Raw genomic sequence first — 19672 nt, forward strand, 5'->3', positions numbered from 1 at the left:
TAATTGTGATGGGTTATCATGTACTGCAGCCACTGTCCATTCAGCTTCCAAATCCTCAGTTTCCATGTGTACTTTAGCCAAAGGCACAAGGATTTTGTGACCTACTAGCCAAAGCTCTGCCATCTGTCCTGGCACTATGTCTTTCTTCTTGTTTCCCCTGACCACAGAAATGTCTGCACCTGTATTCCTCCACCCAAGGAGTTCCTTCCCATTAATTCTGACAGCCTTTATGTGCTTCCTGCCTGGCTGTGCAGAGGCTACGTTTATAAATCCTGTATAAGTGGCAATTGCCTGAGGTGCCTCTGTGCTCTGCGTAGCAGCATTCCCATGAGTTGCTTGTGGTCTGTTCCCACTCAGCACAGGGCATTTATTCCTCAGGTGCTCAGTGGAATTACAGTGATAGCGCCTTCTGGGCTCTTCTGTTTTTACAGGAGATTTGGGATGAGGACTAGAGGAATGGACTTGGGGAGGTGAGCACCCAGCCTCCCATCCACCCTCCTTCACAGGGGTAAAACGGGAACCATTCTTCCCACCAAACAAACCCCTCTACCTGTGATTTATTTCGAATAGATGCTTAGGTTTGTTCAAGTTCATCAAAAGTTTTCGCTTTTTTATCCCATAAACACAGTTTTACATCATCATTACAAAAACTTAGGAAATGTTCCTGAGCAACAAGATCACACATTTCTTCAAAGCTGGTAACACCGTTTCCTCTGACCCACGTATCCCTGTGCAGTTGAGGGGCCCAAGACACTCAAGCACGAGGTGCTGAAGAGGCTGGTTCTGGCCTGGTGGAGCAGAGACCTCTGGCCAGGACTGTGAGGAGGAGGAGGATGGAACCACTTAGCAGCAGCAGGATGGCCTCCGCAGGCTGGGGCTGATCTGCCTCCTCGCGGGCCTGGCTGGGGCTCTCTGCTCTGCCCTGTGAGGACTGTAGCCTTCTCACCTTGTGCCTGCAGGGATCCAGGGTCTTTCACCCTAAATAGATTGAGCTCCATGAGTCTAACTCTATAAGGCAGGTTTCTGATCCTGTAATTGTTCTCGTGGCTGTTTTCTGAACTCTCTCCAATTTATCAACATCCTCCTTGAATTGAGGGCACCAGAACTGGGCACCATATTCCAGTGCCAAATAGAGAGGTAAAATAACCTTTCTTTTCCTACTTGACATTCCGCTGTTTATGTATCCCAGCCCAAGTCTGAGTGTTGACACAGCCATTTTTAGCCTCACAGCCTGAACCCTGCGAGCCTGAGTCAGTTGACCTGGGCCAGCTGCGGTCATGCTGTGGGTCTTTTAGCCCTGTGTAGATGTAACTGGGAACTCCATGTTCAGCTGATTATCCACCACAACCCCCAAATCTTTTTCCTACTCACTGTGTGCACCCAGACATGTGAACTTGGGAGCTGCGTTAGTGAGAATTCATAAATATGGGACAGAAGCCTCCCCTGTGCGTTAACTGCACCTACTGTTACTAACATTCAGACCTATTCACTTTATTCAGGAGTCCGGCATGCTGTGTGTCCTGGGGGCAGGGAGGGTGCCGTCATCACAGTGTTGTCTGACACAGCAAAAAGAACTATGTATGGTAGAGTGAGGAGATGCCCCGGGTGTGCCAGATTGACTCCTTCCTCTCTGCTACTCAGATAATTTTCATCAGAATTTAAACTTTTGTGTTGACTTAAAAAAATGAGGACAGGTTTCAGAGTAGCAGCCGTGTTAGTCTGTATTTGCAAAAAGAAAAGGAGTACTTGTGGCACCTTAGTCTAAGGTGCCACAAGTACTCCTTTTCTTCTTAAAAAAATAATAATCAGGTTTCTGTCTTTCCTGGTTGTGGAAAATGCTACTTCAGAACATAATCCAACGAAGTACTGTCGCCTTGTCCTTGTCTCCAGCAACAGTAGCCGGGGGTGTGGGGCCAGGTGGAGCTCTGCCAGTTTCTGGCCTTTTTACATTGACCCAGTGGTAAAAATGCTGAAAGGGGCTTGAACTTTTTGTACTAGGTTTCACAACAGTCATCACAGCCACAGCATCATCAGCTAGAAACTATAGCTCTCAGAGGTGTAAGTGCCCTAATTCAGATCAGTGAGTGTTAACTCTGAACCCTAATGATACCCAGATGTTACAAATGGTCATTTTAGCAGAAAAGTTCCGATATACAGGCTTTATGGATGGGGCTTAAAAAACCATCTTTATTGGTCTTTTCTGATTCTGATGGGCAGGAAGGATTCTGATTTCCTTAGCCTTATTCTTCGATATTGTCTTGTTAAAGATTTGTGCTGGTGACTTCCACTATTTTCAATCTGATATCTCTCATTTTTCAGTCTGTTAGAGATATGTTGTAGGGGCTTTAAGCAGCATTTCTCACCGTTTGCCTCATTTCTTTTCCCTGCACTTGACCTCAAGTTGCAGTGGGGAAGGTTTAGATTGGATATTAGGAAAAACTTTTTCATTAAGAGGGTGGTGAAACACTGGAATGCGTTACCTAGGGAGGTGGTAGAATCTCCTTCCTTAGAGGTTTTTAAGGTCAGGCTTGACAAAGCCCTGGCTGGGATGATTTAACTGGGAATTGGTCCTGCTTTGAGCAGGGGGTTGGACTAGATGACCTTCTGGGGTCCCTTCCAACCCTGATATTCTATGATTCTATGACCTAATCTCCCCAAGGGTGACGCATGTGCTTTCCTTTTTTTCTTGACATTTATTCCTTCTTATATGGGCAGGGTCGCAAGCTTTTAATCATTGGAACCACCAGCCGTAAAGATGTCCTGCAGGAAATGGAAATGCTAGATGCTTTCAGCACCACCATTCATGTACCCAGTATTGCGACAGGAGAGCAGTTGATGGAGGCCTTGGAGGTAAGGAGACCCACTGAACGTCAAGACGGCTGAGAGACCACCTGAGTGACTGTTAGTGTGAATAATGTCCCATGCAATAGAGCACTTGATGAATGGAATCAAAAGGTGTCCATGGGGAGTGTGATAGGGCTCCATTTTGAAATAGTGACCTGCTTTACTCTATTGGCCCAACACCAGCTATCCGGTGTCACTGAATGTCATGTTCCCAAAGCAAGGAAAGCAGGAGGCAGACACAGGGAGAGGAAAAACACGGAGAGGGTGTGACTTCTTTTTTCTGCTGGCTGGAAACGGTTCTGAGGGCATAGAAGAAAGAGAGCAGAGTTGTCCTCAAAACTCTTTAAATTTGAATTCATGAGGCCCAATCCTGTGAGGCACTGAATTCCCATTGAGTTGACTGATGGGGGCTAAGAAAGCTCAGCACATCAGGAGATGCTTGGCCTCCCACGGGTCAAGCCCATGGCCGGCTTCTGCTCCAAGCAGCAGTGTGGAGTTTGTAGCAGGTGATGTAAATGCTTATCAGACTTGTAGTACAGCCTTCAAAGTGGCACTCCACAAGGGTAACTAAAATACTGTTGGTATTTTCATTATCATCATCCTCACAAAGGGTAGTTCACGTCTGGTAATTTTTACAACAGTTTTGCAAGGTTGCTCTAGCACACATCACTGTGTTCCTCATAGACTCTGTCATTTGGGGAAGACTAGCCTAGGATAGAAGATTCAGAAAGTAAATCGATGGAAGGTTGGCTCTGTATGATATTGTTGATAACAGCTATGCCATAAAAGTATCCTGGTCTGACTGTTCCTACAGTATCTCCAGGCAGTTACTCTTAACTGTTTCCAAGACTAAGCTAAGGACTGTTTTCTAATTCTGCACTCACCAGTGTGGCTGGCACAGTTGTCCTTCTAATGCTGCTGGCTGTCTCCTGGTTTCCTTCCAGCTTCTTGGTAACTTCAAAGATAACGAGCGCAGCACCATTGCACATCATGTCAAAGGGAAGAAAGTGTGGATCGGAATCAAGAAGCTCCTGATGTTGATCGAGATGTCATTGCAAGTAAGAGGCTTTTTGCTTCAGGGATGTACGAGAAAGACTAGAACATCGTTGAAAGCACCTTTTGGCCCACAGACCCTTGCCTCTGTTAAATTGGGAGCCCTGTGTTGCGTCTGCTGTGGCTTGAACATGTTACGTTTCCAAAAAGGCAACAGTATTGCTTGCAGATTTCGCTACAGCAGTTTTCAGCTCCAGTCAGTAGAGAGAGCACCATGTCTCAGTCCATTGAGAGATCTGTAAAAAATAGAGTGCCCATGAGTTGTATGAAGTTAGTCTTCAGAGAAGCATGTCTGCAGACCAGGGGATCTGGGCTGACTTACCTTTCATGAATTGCCTTCTCAAGCACAAGTGATAAGTTAAGATTGCAGATAGTGATAATTGAGGATTTTGTTATGAAAAAGTTTCCTGTGCAGGTGTAGTGGCTCTTTCCCTGAAAGAAGATAAATCTGTCAAGCTGTTCAGCTGCTCTCTTCATTTTCCACTGTCAGCACTTTAAAGAAAAGAATTGCCTAGGGTAGAAATACGTAGCTCTTAGCCCCTCACCATTGCATCTCCTGTGCCTGCAAGCTAGCCATCAGGCACATGCTCGACTGTGTATGTGAGCTAAAAAAGTGTGTGTGTAGCATTTGGGCCTAATCCTCAGTGGCTGATATTTCAAAGCCCTTCTACATTTGAACCCTTCCCTCCCATTCTCCCCTTTTTTTCATCAAATGGATTTGGTGCAGCTGAATGTACTGTCTTTAGATCTTCCTATGAGATGATGAGCATAAGTGAAGAAGCATATAGTTTAGCAGCATATGAGTCATGTATCCCCCGCTGTTCACTATTCACAATTCTGTTAAAACTTGCACAGCACTGAGGATCTGCTCTAACTAGATGTCACCTGAGGGAATAAAGTCATTTATCTAGATTACTTTTTCCTCTCTTTCCCTTGACTTTTAATTCCATACCTACAGGCAAGTCAGTAAGTCACTGCTCACACGCATTAAATTTGTTTAATGGGCTCAGGCCTGCAAGGGTACAGTTACAGCCCATTTTACTTAAAATCTTGACAATAGATGCCTCTCTAACCACCTTCTGAGACAGGGAAATGACTTTGGTTAGATTGTGACCTTGAACATTGATGCTTTTAAAACTCCAGGATTAAAAATGTGCAGAGTAAGGGCAGTTCTGAGATGGGGGAGTGGGAATCAAATTGCACCAGCTTTTCCCCATTGCTACATACCAACGTGGTGAGCGGTGTCACGAGGGGGTAGGGTGTTTTCCCCCTTGGTAAACAGGCTGCTGTTCTGGAATGTTTCAGAAGAATGTTGTTGTTTACAATCCAAGTGCATGTTCAAGCATTTAAAGTGATTTTGTTTAAGAAGGTGGTCATTTTCTATGTGATCTGAATCCCTGACAGACCAACCTGAGGGAAAGTAGGCAGCATTTTAACTTTGGTTCAAATCATTTTGAATACATTAAATAGGTGGATAAATGAGAGCAAATTGGAGCTTATATAGACGTTGGGTGTGCACTTGCTTGGTAGCAATGTGATCCATGGCCATTAATTAATTAAAGTAATTTGAATTCTGCCTAGCTCCTTTATATTCAGTCTCCCACACACTTGATATCTCTGAATTGCAAAAAGTCATCGCTTTTCACGCAAGTCTCAGATGCACTTTGTTGCCATAGATACAGGAAAAAATTCACATGTTCACAACTGATAAGAGAAAGTTCATTATGCTGCTCTGGCCTAACTTCCTACATGGCCAAAGTCATGGAATTTCACTAAGTGAAGTGACGCCTCAAGGCCAGACCTTCTGGGCGAGCTTGAATGTGTCTTTTAGACAGACATCTAATCCTGAATTAAAGACTCCAAGTGATGGTGAATCCACCACATGCCTAGGTATTTTGTTCTCACGGTTAATTACCCTCACTGTTAAAAATGTACACCTTATTTCTAGTCTGAATTTGTCCAGCTTCAGTTTCCAGTCACTGGATCTAGTTATGCCTGTGTCTGCTAGAACCCTATGACTGGAAATCTTCTCCCCATTCAGGTACCTCTTAACCTTCTCGTGGAGAAACCAAATAGATTGAACTGCTTCAGTCTCTTCCTGTAAGCCAAGTTTTTAAAATCTTGAGTCGTACTTATAGTGCTTTTCTGACCCCTTTCCAATTTGTCTGCATTCTTTTTGAAGCGTGGACATTAGAATTGGACACAGTATAGAGTTGTGGTCTCACCAGTGCTGTGTATACAGTGTTGGTATCACTCCCCCCTCTTGCTTCATATTCCACTGCTTATACATCCAAGGATTGTTTGCTTTCTCAGCCACTGTGTTGTACCGCGAGCTCATGTTCAGGTGGTTATCCTTTGATCCTTAAGTTCTTTTCTTTTCTGAGTTGCTGCCTTCACAAACACTCCTTTGTCCTGTACATGTAACCTACATTCTTGCTTCCTAGATATGTGGCCTTATAGTTGGGTTGGATCAAAATGCATTTTGTTCAAGTGAGCCCTGCTTACTAAACGATCCACATTGCTCTGTATAAGTGACCTGTCTGTATGATTTTTATCACTCCACCAGTTTGAGTCATTATCAGTAATGATATATTTTTTCCAGATCATTGATAAAGGCATTAAATGGTATTGGACCACGAATACAGTGCTGTGGGACCCCATTAGAAATACTCTCATTGCTGACCATTTACAATTAGTTTTTTAGATCTACAAGTTTTTAATCAATTTAATATATACTGCATTGATCTTGCATATTACTATTTCTTAATCAAAATGTTGTGCACAACTAAGTCAAGTACCTTACAGATGTCATATATCAGTTATCTTTGTCTACAACCCTTGTAATCTCATCAAAATACTATATCAAGTTTGTTTTACAAGACATGTTTTCTATAAAACCATGTTGATTGGCATTAATTATGCTTCCATTATTTAATTTTTTAACTCTGCAGGATCAATGTCAGGCTAACCAACCCATAGTTATCCAGATCATCCTATTTACCCTTTAAATAATGACACAACAGTAGTTGGTTTTCTTTTTCTAGTCCTCTGGAATATCCTCAACATTCCAAGATTTGTTAAAAATCAACATTGGTGGCTCTGAGCAACAGAGCCAATTCTTTTAAAATTCTTGGGTGCAACCCTTCCCGCAGATTTAAAAATAGTCAAGTGTGGTAGTTGCTGTTTAATATTCTACCTAGTTACTGTTCTCATAGAAAATATTTTGTTATCACTGTGAGATATGAATATATCATCCAGCTCCTTTCCAAATGTGGAACAGAAATAGTGATTGAACATGTCTGACTTTTCTTCATTGTTTACAATTTTACCATCCTTGTCTAGTATCAGACTTATCCCATTGCTAGGATTTATTTTGTTCCTGATATATTTTTACAAAATCCCTCTTATTGTCCCCAGTCCTACTGGTCAGATTTTTTACTCATACCTTTAGCTTCCTTGATCAGTAGTCTGCATTTCATTACTGCTAATTTATAGTCATTGTCATCAACTTCCCTCTCTTTCCATTTGTTGCATTTTGTTTTTTTCATAAACCTGGAATCAATAGAAGATTTTCTTTAACTATAGGAACATAAAACATACAATAAAGGAACTTTTTGCTATAGTTTCCCTTATGGCACTCCTGTGCTCGTCAGATTGAATATTATCCTCTATCTATCCAGGTATCGGTCAAGAGGCCAGTGAGCATATTGCAGCTAGCCCTCCTTTTGTGTTTATTTTGCTAAGCATAGGTCTGAGTGCTCCCTTCAAATAGAATATTTGATCCCTAGTTCCAAAATTACAGCATTTGTAAACTTTGGACTGTCCATGTGGAGTATTTCTAGTACTAGCCCACCATACTTCACCAATCTCCCTGAAGACTACAGAATAAACATCTGAATATGGAGCTTATATTCAAACTGTGTGAGATGCAATAAAATGTAAATAAAATATTAGGAAACTGCAATCTCTGATTTCCAAATGGTTATAACTCAAACTCCTCCTACTTGGGTGGAACGTAAGAAACAAAGCCTCTCCCCTGTCTTCGTAATAAATCAGAAGTCTAGCCTTCATTTCTCAGTCCCAAGCTGTATTCAGTCTTCATGTCTGAGACTGCTGAGTGTCTTAGTTTTGTTCATTTTCCGGTTATGATCTCCTGGAGAGTGCATTTCCTGTTTCTTATGGGACTTCTTTCATAGAACCATAGGCTTAGAAGGGACCACAAAGGTCATCTAGTCTAACCCCCTGCCAAGATGCAGGATTTGTTGTGTCTAAACCATCCAAGACAGATGGCTATTCAGCCTCCTTTCGAAAACCTCCAGTGAAGGAGCTTCCACGACTTCTCCAGGCAATTTGTTCTATTATCCTACTGTTCTTACAGAGAGGACGTTTTTCCTGAGATTTAATCTAAATCTGCCGTGCTGGAGTTTGACCCCATTGCCTCTTGTCCTGCCTCTGTGGCAAGAGGGAGCAACTTTTCTCCATCTTTTTTAGGGCAGCCTTTCAATACTTTGAAGACCGCAATCGTGACCCCCCTAAATCTCCTCTTTTCCAAAGCAAACATACCCCATTCCTTCAGCCTTTGCTCGTATGGCTGCATTCCATCCCTCTGATCATCTTTGTCACTCACCTCTGGATCCTTTCCGGTTTCTCTACATCCTTTTTATACATTTTTGACCAAAGTGGAACACAGTACTCAGCTGAGGCCTAACCAGCGCTGAGTAGATCGGTACTATCACCTCCTGTGATTTGCATGCTATGCCTCTGTTAATGCAGCCCAAAATTGTATTTGCTTTTTTTGCAACTGTTTTAATTGTTGGCTCAGGTCAAGGCTGTGATCCACCACAACTCCCAAATCCTTTTCAGCTGTGCTGCTGCCAAGCCACTTATCCCCCAGTCTGCATTTGTGCGTTTGGTTTTTCTTCCCTAAGTATAGTACCTTACATATGTCTTTGTTGAATTTCATTTTGTTGTCTGGTTTCAGAGTGGTAGCCGGTATCAGCAAAAAGAACGAGGAGTACTTGTCGCACCTTAGAGACTAACAAATTTATTTGCGCATAAGCTTTCGTGGGCTAAAACCCACTTCATCAGATGCATGCAGTGGAAAATACAGTAGGAAGATATATATACACAGAGAACATGAAAAAATGGGTATTGCCATATCAACTATAACGAGATTAATCAATTAAGGTGAGGTATTATCAGCAGGAGAAAAAAAACTTTTGTTGTGATAATCAGAATGGCCCATTTCAAACAGTTGAGAAGAAGGTGTGAGTAACAGTAGGGGAAAAATTAGCATGGGGAAATAGTTTTTACTTTGTGTAATGGCCCATCCACTCCTAGTCTTTACTCAAGCCTAATTTAATGGTGTCCAGTTTGCACATTAATTAATTTCTGCAGTTTCTCATTGGAGTCTGTTTTTGAAGTTTTTTTGTTGGAGTATTGCAACTTTTAGGTCTCTAATTGAGTATCCAGGGAGGTTGATGTGTTCTCAGATTGGTTTTTGAATGTTATAATTCTTGACATCTGTTTTGTGTCCATTTATTCTTTTTCATAGAGAATGTCGGTTTGGCCAATGTACATGGCAGAGGGGCATTGCTGGCACATGATGGCATATATCACATTGGTAGATGTGCAGGTGAACGAGCCTCTTATGGTGTGGCTGATGTGATTAGGTCCTATGATGGTGTCCCTTGAATAGATATGAGGACAGAGTTGGCAATGGGTTTTGTTGCAAGGATAGGTTCCTGGGTTAGTGTTTTTGTTGTGTGGTGTGGTTGCTGGTGAGTATTTGCTTCAGGTTGGGGGGCTGTCTGTAAGCGAGGACTGGTCTGTCTCCCAAGATCTGTGAGAGTGAGGGATCATCCTTCAGGATAGGTTGTAGATCCTTGATGATGCGCTGGAGACGTTTTAGTTGGGGCCTGAAGGTGATGGCTAGTGGCGTTCTGTTACTTTCTTTGTTGGGCCTGTCCTGGAGTAGATGATTCCTGTGTATTCTTCTGGCTCTCTCAGTCTGTTTCTTCACTTCAGCAGTTGGGTGTTGTAGTTGTAAGAATGCTTGATAGAGATCTTGTAGGTGTTTGTCTCTGTCTGAGGGATAGAAGCAAATGTAGTTGTATCTTAGAGCTTGGCTGTAGACAATGGATCGTGTGGTGTGGTCTGAAGGAAAGCTGTAGGCATGTAGGTAAGTATCGTGGTCAGTAGGTTTCCGGTATAGGGTGGTGGTTATGTGACCATTGCTTATTAGTACTGTAGTGTCCAGGAAGTGGATGTCTTGTGTGGACTAGTCCAGGCTGAGGTTGATAGTGGGATGGAAATTGTTGAAATCATGGTGGAATTCCTCAAGGGCTTCTTTTCCATGGGTCCAGATGATGAAGATGTCATCAATGTAGCGCAAGTAGAGTAGGGGTGTTAGGGGACAAGAGCTGAAGAAGGGTTGTTCTAAGTCAGCCGTAAAAATGTTGGCATACTGTGGGGCCATGCGGATACCCATAGCAGTGCCGCTGACTTGAAGGTATACATTGTCCCTGAATGTGAAATAGTTGTGGGTGAGGACAAAGTTCAGCCACCAGGTTTGCCGTGACATTATCGGGGATACTGTTCCTGGTGGCTTGTAATCCATCTTTGTATGTGTGTTGTCTGTAGCCCAGTTCTCCAATTTATCAGGATCCCTTTGAATTTTAGCTCTCTCCTCCAAAGTGTCTGTAGTGCACCCCCGCCCCAGCTTTGTGTCGTCTACAACTTTGATCAGTGTGGTCTCTATTTCAACATCCAGGTCATTAATAAAGATATTAAACAACAACGGACCCAGAACAGAATCCTGTGGAACCCTACTTGAGACCTCCCTCCAATCTGACATCATTCCATTAATAGTTACTCTTCATTTGCAGTTGTTTAACCAATTATGTATCCACTTAATGGCAGTTCTACTGAGCCCACATTTCTCCAGTTTATTTATGAGACTATCATGTGGGACTGTGTCAAAAGCCTGCTGAAGTCCGGGTATATTATATCCACCACATTCCTTCTATTCACCAAATCGGTTATCCTGTCAAAGAAGGAAATCAAGCTGGTTTGGCATGACTTGTTCTTGGTAAATCCATTCTAGCTGCTAGTGACCACTCCTTCATCTTTGTTTTGTGTCTAGATGGATCCTGATTATCGTGTGAGAAAGTTCCTGGCACTCCTAAGAGAAGAAGGGGTGTAAGTACTAGTAATATTTTAAAGGCTGATCCAGGACCCAACTCTGCTCTCTGATGCATGGGTGCTACTCCCCCTGACATCCTAGAGTCAGGCCCCCACTGGCAGCATCGTTTCACAGACGCCTGCTCTCCAGTGCATGCACTGGAATCTCTGGGGCAGTGTTCCCTCGTTTTTTATGCCCATGTGCGGAATGAATTTTGTTATGTGCACCAATATGGAGGTTGATGTGTGGTGGGGCCGAGGGGTTCAGAGTGTGGGAGGGGGCTCAGGGCTGGGGCAGAGGGTTGGAGTGTGGGGGGGTGAGGGGTCTGGCTGGGGGTGCAGTCTCTGGGATGGGACTAGGGACGAGGGGATTGGGGTGCAGTGGCAGGTGGCTCAGAGCTAGGGCAGGGGGTTGGGGTGTGCGGGGATGAGGGCTCTGGCTGGGGGTGCAAGTTTTGGGGTGGGACTGGGGATGAGGGGTTTGGGGTGTGGGAGGGGACTCAGGGCTGGGGCAGAGGGTTGTGGGGTGGTTGTGGGCTCTGGGCTGGGGCCAGGGATGAGGGGTTTGGGGTGAAAGCTGCCCCAGGGCTATGGTGAGAGGACTTTGCCCAGTCCTCTCTCACCGCAGCAGCTTGGGGCCAGGTGAGAGGTGCCTTTCCCCGGCTATGGCAGCTTGGGCAGGGCTGGGCTGGGCCGGGCTGGGGGGTGGGGGGATACCCTCCCTGGCAGCTCGGGCAGGGCTGGACTGGGCTGAGGGAGGGGCTGCTCTCCCCACCTGCGCAGCCCTTGAGTCCCTGCTGCACAGCTGACAGGGAACGTCGGGTGGGAGGTAGCAGGTTGCAGATGTGTCTTCTGTGTGCATGCTGTGTATGGGTCTCGGTGTCTTCAGAGAGACATGCTTTGTGGCGGTTGTGGTCTGTTTTTCAGTAGTGTGCTCGACTGAGTGGAGATGGACTGTGTGCGGAGCTCAGTGGCTGGAGAAGTGACCAAGCGGGAGAATACACTGGGATCTGTGTTCTTCTGTTCAACATACTGGACAAAGTGAAATGTTCATCTACCTTCAACATCCCACTTGGAATTTGCATGTTTAGCGAAATAAAATATCCCTTCTTTGCTCTTAAATATTCTGGTGTCTTGTGGAATGGTCAGTCTCCTTTAGAAAACCTTGCACGCTGAAGTACATTCTCACTGTTTTATCATGGAGGAAGTGTCCAATGAATTATGAAGCTAACACTTATGTCCAGCGTTAAATTAATACCACAACATGGCACCTTTTCTGTACAAAAGTTCTACTTCTAACCTACAGTGGTGTAGTCTGCAGCTGTATTGCAGTGTGTTTGTGATATCATTGTGATGGTGAATGCTCTCCTGTACAGTTGTCTGTTGTCATGTGACCCAGTGGGATTGGCTGTTGAGCCTGTGATGTCACTTCCCAGTCCTGCCTGATATGGTGACGGATAGCCGGAGCTAGCTTGTCTGTGCAGATTCTAAACACGGGGCAGTGTAGTCATTGCCTCGGACAGCAAAGCGCAGTAATATAGCGGCTACAGCCCACTTTGACATGCACTCGGTTGGCGGCCCAGTGGGGCTAGCAGCAGTAGTGACTGCAGCTGGCAGTGGGCGGCACTGGGCAGAGTTGGGTTCCTTCCCTAGCTAGATACGCGCACAACAATCATTTCTGTAAAGCTTTGAAGAATTTTTTTAATTTTCTCACTTAAGCATCTTGTTTTCATAATGTCAGTTGAGAATCTAAATTTTATTAAAATGTGGGTGGTATTGAAGCCAGAACTGGCATTAACCAGTATAACTAATCCTGCTTTCCTGATGAACTACTGAGGGTTGGAAAAAATGATCTTTCCTCTCATCCTTTGAAAGGTAGGTATCCAAGTTCTTTTTCCTGAGTTCTCCAGGTTCTGCAGGACCCCTTGTGTTGCCAGGGCAAGCTCAGTTTCCATTCTTGCGCTGTGGTAAAGCAGTGTACCAAATTTTGGCTGCAAAGCACCTGCATGATACACTTTTACTGATAACTGAGTGAGAATTCTCTTCCCTCGTCAATGAGCTCAGCCCGTATTTTAACAAAGTGCATGGAGCATGCTGCTATATTTTCCCCACCCGTGACAGGGAGAGGCAAACAATCCTAGCCATTTGCAGGAACATAAAGCCCGTGTGGCTTCAAAAGCTGCCTAGGCATACTGCCACAGGCTAGCAACTCAGACACCCCTAGGGGTTTGGGAGCAACCTCCTTCTCTGCGAATGTCCTTTGGCCCTGTGGTTGAAGGCAAACCATTCTCTAGACCCTGCTGTATACTTGAACTTGGTCATGTGTTTTAGCCATTTAACTTATCTCCTTGATTTTTTCTTCTTTTGGTCAGTGCTGCTGTACTGTGATTTTGTGAGTCCCAGTGACCAGTATGCACCCTCCTATATTTGTGTATGATCTTGCAACTTTCATTTGTCCCCTTCTTCCCCCCCAAATCCCAGTGAAAGCAGCACACAATGTATTAATTTATGTCTCAGATTAAATGATGTAAACATTTATTGTGGTTTTTTGTCCAAAGAGATATTGAGAAACATAAATATTATATGGTTTAAATGTAAATCATGGATGCAATAAAAAGAACATACTTGGAATGACTTAGGAGGCTGAATTGTCCTTGGGAGATGGATGTGTTGGTGGCGGGAGCTGATACATATTGAGAACTAGATATATTGGATGCATCCAGGCACAGGCCTCAAACTGCTGTTTCTGGGGTCTTACTTTAAGATACAGCTTTGGAGATCTTTAGAAGCAAAGCTCAGGTTTTTGCAATAGTTCCCATACAGGTTACAGGGCGTGATAAAATGGATTTTATGTGCAAAGAGGAAAACAGATCAAGGCCAAGATTTTCAAAAGTGAATAATCTTTTGATGCCCAGTATTTTGCTGCCCAACTTGAGACACTATGAAGGGTCCTGATCTTCAGAAAGCCTGGGCATGACCCCTCTGAGCATCAGGTCCCTTTAAGGCATCTCAGGTCACACTTTGGAAAACCTTGGCCGAAATCATTAACTCTTTGACTATGGGCTAGCAAGGAAATGTTACCAGATTCAGTTGGATCTTTAAAACCACACTGGGGGTGGGGGGGAGTGTTTTAACTACACCCCTGTCTTTCACCGTGTCACCTCCCAAATCCCCCTCTCTGCATAGCCTCTGCAACCTGGCACTTCCATCACATGTTGCCCTAAGTGGTTAGTATCATTGTGTTACAGAGCTAGCCTTGGGTTTCAGGCCCTTAGGGATAGATGCATGTTTTCACAAGAATTTCTCTTTCTATATATTCTCCTTTTATGTAAAATAAATAATGGCCCATGACTTTTGTTATATACATTCCGGCTACTAACTTAATTATTTCCTTGTCATCCTGCTAGTGCTTTCACTTCCAATTGAAGGGCCCACATGAACCACCCAAGGCTGCATTTCCACTGTAGAATATTAAATACTGAACTGTTAAGCAAATGGGTTTTATTCTAGCACTGCTTGTTACAATTTGCAGATGACACAAAAATTGCTGAAGTGTAAATGAGAACAGGGCAGTCATGCAGAGCGATTTGGATTTCATGGTAAACTGGGCCCATTCAAACAAGATGCACTTTAATACAACCAAATATAAAGTCACACATCTAGAAACAAGGAATGCAGGTGCTGCCTACAGAGTGGGGGACTATCCTGGCATGCAGAGACCTTGAAAAGGCCTGGGGGGGGTTTATAGTAGGTAAGCAACTGAACACAAACTCGCAGTGCAATACTGTGACAAAAAGGGTGAATGTGACCCTCCAGATGGATAAACGGGAGTAGGGAGGTAATTTTCTCTCTGTGTAGGACATTGATGAAACAGATAGTGAAACCAAGTTGTGGTGTCCACATTCTATAAAGGTTTTTGAAAACTTGATGGGAGTACAGAAAAGAGGCCAAAAAAAAAAAATTGGATGGCTGTAGAAGATGCCTTACAGTGAGAGCCTTAGAACTCAACCTGTGTAGTTTATCAAAAAGAAGATGGAGAGGGGCCTAGATCACAGTGTATGAGTACCATCACAGGGAGAAAATACCAGGTACTCTGAAGGGTTCCTTAATGCACTGGAGACAGGCAGAACAAGAATCAATGGCTGGAAGCTGAAGCCAGACATTCAAATTAGAAATTAGGCACGCATTTTTAACAATGAGTATGATTAACATTGGAACAAACCACCAAGTGAAGTGGAAGATTCTCCACTCTTGATGGCTCTAGTCTAAATCAAGACTGGAGGCCTTTCTGGAAAAGACGATTCAACCCACACACGTGTTACTGGGCTCAGTACAGGGATATTTAATGGACTGTGACAAACAAGAGGTCAGACTAGATTAGTGGTTCTCAAACTTTTGTACTGGTGACCCCTTTCACATAGCAAGCCTCTGAGTGTGGCCCCCCTTATAAATTAAAAACACTTTTTAATATATTTAACACCATTATAAATGCTGGAGGCAAAGCGGGGTTTGGGGTGGAGGCTGACAGCTCATGACCCCCCCTCCCCCCAGTAATAACCTCGTGACTTCCTGAGGGGTCCTGACCCCCAGTTTGAGAACTCCTGGACTAGATCATCTAATGATCCCTTCTGGCCTTAAACTCTGTGATTCTATTTAATCTAATGCCATTGAGTTCTGTGTAGGATTAAGCAACGCTGGACACCATCAGACACTGTCTTAATGTTTGTTCATTGTGATATTTCACTGTAGAAAGCTGCTTGTGATCAGCACTATCACTATATGGCAAGTGGTTAGTTTTTAGTCTCAGTTGTTGGTGTTAATTGAGGTGGTGGCGTCCGAATGCACTCACCTGTCCATCAAGAGCACTGACCATTCCTGTGGGTGTCACTGATCTCACCAGGCTCCATAACAAGTGAACAACATGGGCTCTCGAGTGTATCAGTTTAAGTTCATTTACTTTCTCTTTAATGTCTTAACAGGACAACAACAAAAAGCAAGTTGAAATATATTTATCTCCAAATATATATATATGTATATATTTATATAATATATAATCTTAGTTAACTCAAAGATATATACATTGTGTAATAAATAATGCTTATAAAAAGAGAATTTTCTGAATATAAAATTTAAAAAATCAACAACCTCTACAACTTTGTACAAACTTTGGATACAGCAGGTTGATGGAAAGGATTTTCCAGTCAGTGCTAGGATACTGGGCTACAGAAAAAATAATTACAAGGCAATAAATGTGCTATTTATTTATTAAATACCTTTTTTTCTTGATTAAAAAAGCAAGGAATTTTGTTTCAAGTCAGGTACTTGACGTATTAGGAACGTCCCTACAAATGGTGGAGTCGGGTAGGGAGCGGCGAGGCTGGGTGTGGTAAGGGAAAGCCCGCCGGTGTTTGCATACACTAGCCGTGGAGACAGGAATGGCACTGGGGCTGTGGTAGTGGCCAGCCGGAGAAGCAGCTGCTAGGGAAATAGCTGGAGAACCCATCAGACAAAACGAGAGCTAGAGACTTGCTGGGAAAGGCGTGGTGGTGATGAAACCATTGCTGGCCATGCTCGGCTCTGAGAGTGGCAGCAGGGTAGGAGTTCCTTAAGGGAGAAAGGAGGAAGTCTACAGTTTACTGTGTTTCACACTGTTAAATCCATTTCTGCTTAAACCCGGTGTTAAAAGTTAAACCAACCCTGCACAGCTGCTGTGCCAATGCACTTCTATCTCAACCTGACACACCCCATGTGTTCCCAGTTGTGAGTCCATTACACACCTCTTCCAATACACCTCAGTCCTGACCTGTGTCCCCCTCCCTTGCCAGAGCAGATTGCCTGCCATGCTGACGCTGGTCAAACAGAGTGGAACTAGTGAAAAATCAGTAACTATGTGACCTAAAGTGGGTGTGGAATGTCTCTGCCATTGAGCTGCCTTGTTCTCGCCTGGGAGACGTAGATGAGGTGTGGAGAGCCCATGGTGGAGTCTCGTACAGGAGCTAGACTCCAGCTTGCTCAGTTTGGCGGTGGGATTCACGAAGGGAACGCCTGCCTTGATATACATCACGGCACAGCTTATCGGGTACGTTGTGGTCTTGGGCACCATCCTGTGATGCATGAGGCCGCTGTGTGAGGAATGATGCTCCCAGGTTCAAGGAGACACTGGCCCCCTGCTCTGGCCTACTACCCCCTCTGGTTGCTACTTGCAGGTGTGGACGTCGTAGGCGCGGAGGCATTCCTGGCAGCGCACGTAGCAGCACCAGTGGAAGAGGCAGTGGCATTTCTCCTTCCGCTTCTCCGTCCTGGTGTTGTGGCCGCGCCCACAGCACAGCAAGGCGCATCCGTCGATCCCGTGGGAGGTGACGTTGCATGTTCTGTCCCTGGTCCCGAAGGAGCCGGTCTCGGGGTTGGGCTCGCAGAAATTGGGGGAATTCTCATAGTACACCAGGTCTCGCTCGGTTGGGGGCTTGAAGAGGGCATACTTGGCCCTTAGGGTTTCCACCCAGCCCCGGGACTCACGGTGCTTCTCCACCACCATCTCAGAGGCGCTGTCGTACTTGTCCTTCAGGTAGTCACCGATTGCCCGAAAGTCTGGCTGTGCCCACCAGCAGGTCTTCACCTCACAGCTTCCTGAGAGGCCGTGACACTTACACTTCAGGTGCATGTGATCCAGAATTGTCTGTCCAGAAGACAATAAGTAGACAGTAAGCCTGGAAGCTCAAGGCCCACCTGCTTGGTTTCAGATTGCTCTTTTGAGGTTGCATGGATTTAGCCCAACTCTCATCTGAGCCTGGACTGAAACCTGCACACGTCTGATTCATAGATTCATAGATACTAAGGTCAGAAGGGACCATTGTGATCATCTAGTCTGACCTCCTGCACAACGCAGGCCACAGAATTTCACCCACCACTCCTGTGAAAAACCTCACACCTATGTCTGTGCTATTGAAGTCCTCAAATCGTGGTTTAAAGACTTCAAGGAGCAGAGAATCCTCCAGCAAGTGACCCGTGCCTCATGCGAAAAACCTCCAGGGCCTCTTCCAATCTGCCCTGGAGGAAAATTCCTTCCCGACCCCAAATATGGTGATCAGCTAAACCCTGAGCATATGGGCAAGATTCATCAGCCAGATACTACAGAAAATTCTTTCCTGGGTAACTCAGATCCCACCCCATCTAATATTCCATCACAGGCCATTGGGCCTATTTACCATGAATATTTAACTATCAAAACCATGTTATCCCATCAAATCATCTCCTCCATAAACTTATCGAGTTTAATCTTAAAGCCAGATAGATCTTTTGCCCCCACTGCTTCCCTGGGAAGGCTATTCCAAAACTTCACTCCTCTGATGGTTAGGAACCTTCGTCTAATTTCAAGCCTAAACTTCCTGGTGGCCAGTTTATATCCATTTGTTCTTGTGTCCACATTGGTACTGAGCTTAAATAATTCCTCTCCCTCTCCGGTATTTATCCCTCTGATATGTTTATAGAGAGCAATCATATCTCCCCTCACCTTCTTTTTGTTAGGCTAAACAAGCCAAGCTCCTTAAGTCTCCTTTCATAAGACAGGTTTTCCATTCCTCGGATCATCCTAGTAGCCCTTCTCTGTACCTGTTCCAGTTTGAATTCATCCTTCTTAAACATGGGAGACCAGAACTGCACACAGTATTCCAGATGAGGTCTCACCAGTGCCTTGTATAACGGTACTAAAACCTCCTTATCTCTACTGGAAATACCTCTCCTGATGCATCCCAAGACCGCATTAGCTTTTTTCACAGCAATATCACATTGGCGACTCATAGTCATCCTGTGATCAACCAATACTGCAAGGTCCTTCTCCTCTTCCATTACTTCTAATTGATGCGTCCCCAGCTTATAACTAAAATTTTTGTTATTAATCCCTAAATGCATAACCTTACACTTCTCACTATTAAATTTCATCCTATTACTATTACTCCAGTTTACAAGGTCACCCAGATCCTCCTGTAGGATATCTCTGTCCTTCTCTAAATTAGCAATACCTCCCAGCTTTCTAATTTCTAAATGCCCTCTGCAATATTGCCGAGACCATGGAACGATCACTGCACAATGGCTGCATCAAGGAGCGAGGGTTTGGACTTAAGGCACAGAGTGGGAGGCAGGAAGCATGAATTCTAATCACAGCTTTGCAATAGGAACATAGGACTTGGGTCACCAAGTCCAGTTCCCTGCTACTACAGGCAACCCCATCATATGATCTCGTTCATAAATGTACCAAGATCCACCCTAAAACCAGGTAGGTTTCTTGCCCCTGCTACACTTGTTAGGTGGCTGTTCCAGAGCCTCTCTCCTCTGTGAGCCCAACAGACTTGCTGCATGTCCTCAGACAAGTCATGTAGGATAAAACTCTCCAGCTGACCCCAGTCTGGGCTGCCCAGCTTGAGATGGCTCATGCCCTGCGTTCCAGAAGCTTCAAGCACCAGCACCTCCCCTTGACTTCAACTGGAGTTGCAGGTACTCAACCTCTGAAAATTGGGACCTACTTGAAAAATTTTGCTTAAGCCTCTCTGTTTCCTCAGCCATAAGATGTAGATAACATCAATCCCCGATTCTGAGA

General features: G+C 44.5%; 2 protein-coding genes across 4 annotated transcripts in view; one reads left to right on the plus strand and one right to left on the minus strand.

The window, feature by feature from the left end:
• Window positions 1-13713, plus strand: part of NSF (N-ethylmaleimide sensitive factor, vesicle fusing ATPase) — a 187067-nt gene extending 173354 nt beyond the window's left edge. For all 3 annotated transcript variants that reach the window (XM_073325854.2, XM_073325855.2, XM_073325853.2), the window contains exons 18-21: window positions 2716-2850; window positions 3789-3902; window positions 11042-11097; window positions 12007-13713. In XM_073325854.2, coding sequence (XP_073181955.1) covers window positions 2716-2850; window positions 3789-3902; window positions 11042-11097; window positions 12007-12022 — 321 coding nt within the window. In that variant the 3' untranslated portion in view covers window positions 12023-13713. The remainder of the gene's footprint in view (window positions 1-2715; window positions 2851-3788; window positions 3903-11041; window positions 11098-12006) is intronic.
• A 2883-nt stretch (window positions 13714-16596) lies between these two features.
• WNT3 (Wnt family member 3) overlaps window positions 16597-19672 on the minus strand; it is an 84042-nt gene continuing 80966 nt past the window's right edge. The window contains exon 4 of the mRNA XM_073325937.2: window positions 16597-17755. Coding sequence (XP_073182038.1) covers window positions 17276-17755 — 480 coding nt within the window. The 3' untranslated portion in view covers window positions 16597-17275. The remainder of the gene's footprint in view (window positions 17756-19672) is intronic.

The sequence above is a fragment of the Lepidochelys kempii genome, chromosome 27 (assembly GCF_965140285.1).
Source record: "Lepidochelys kempii isolate rLepKem1 chromosome 27, rLepKem1.hap1, whole genome shotgun sequence".
In the NCBI taxonomy this organism is placed as follows: Eukaryota; Metazoa; Chordata; order Testudines; family Cheloniidae; genus Lepidochelys; species Lepidochelys kempii.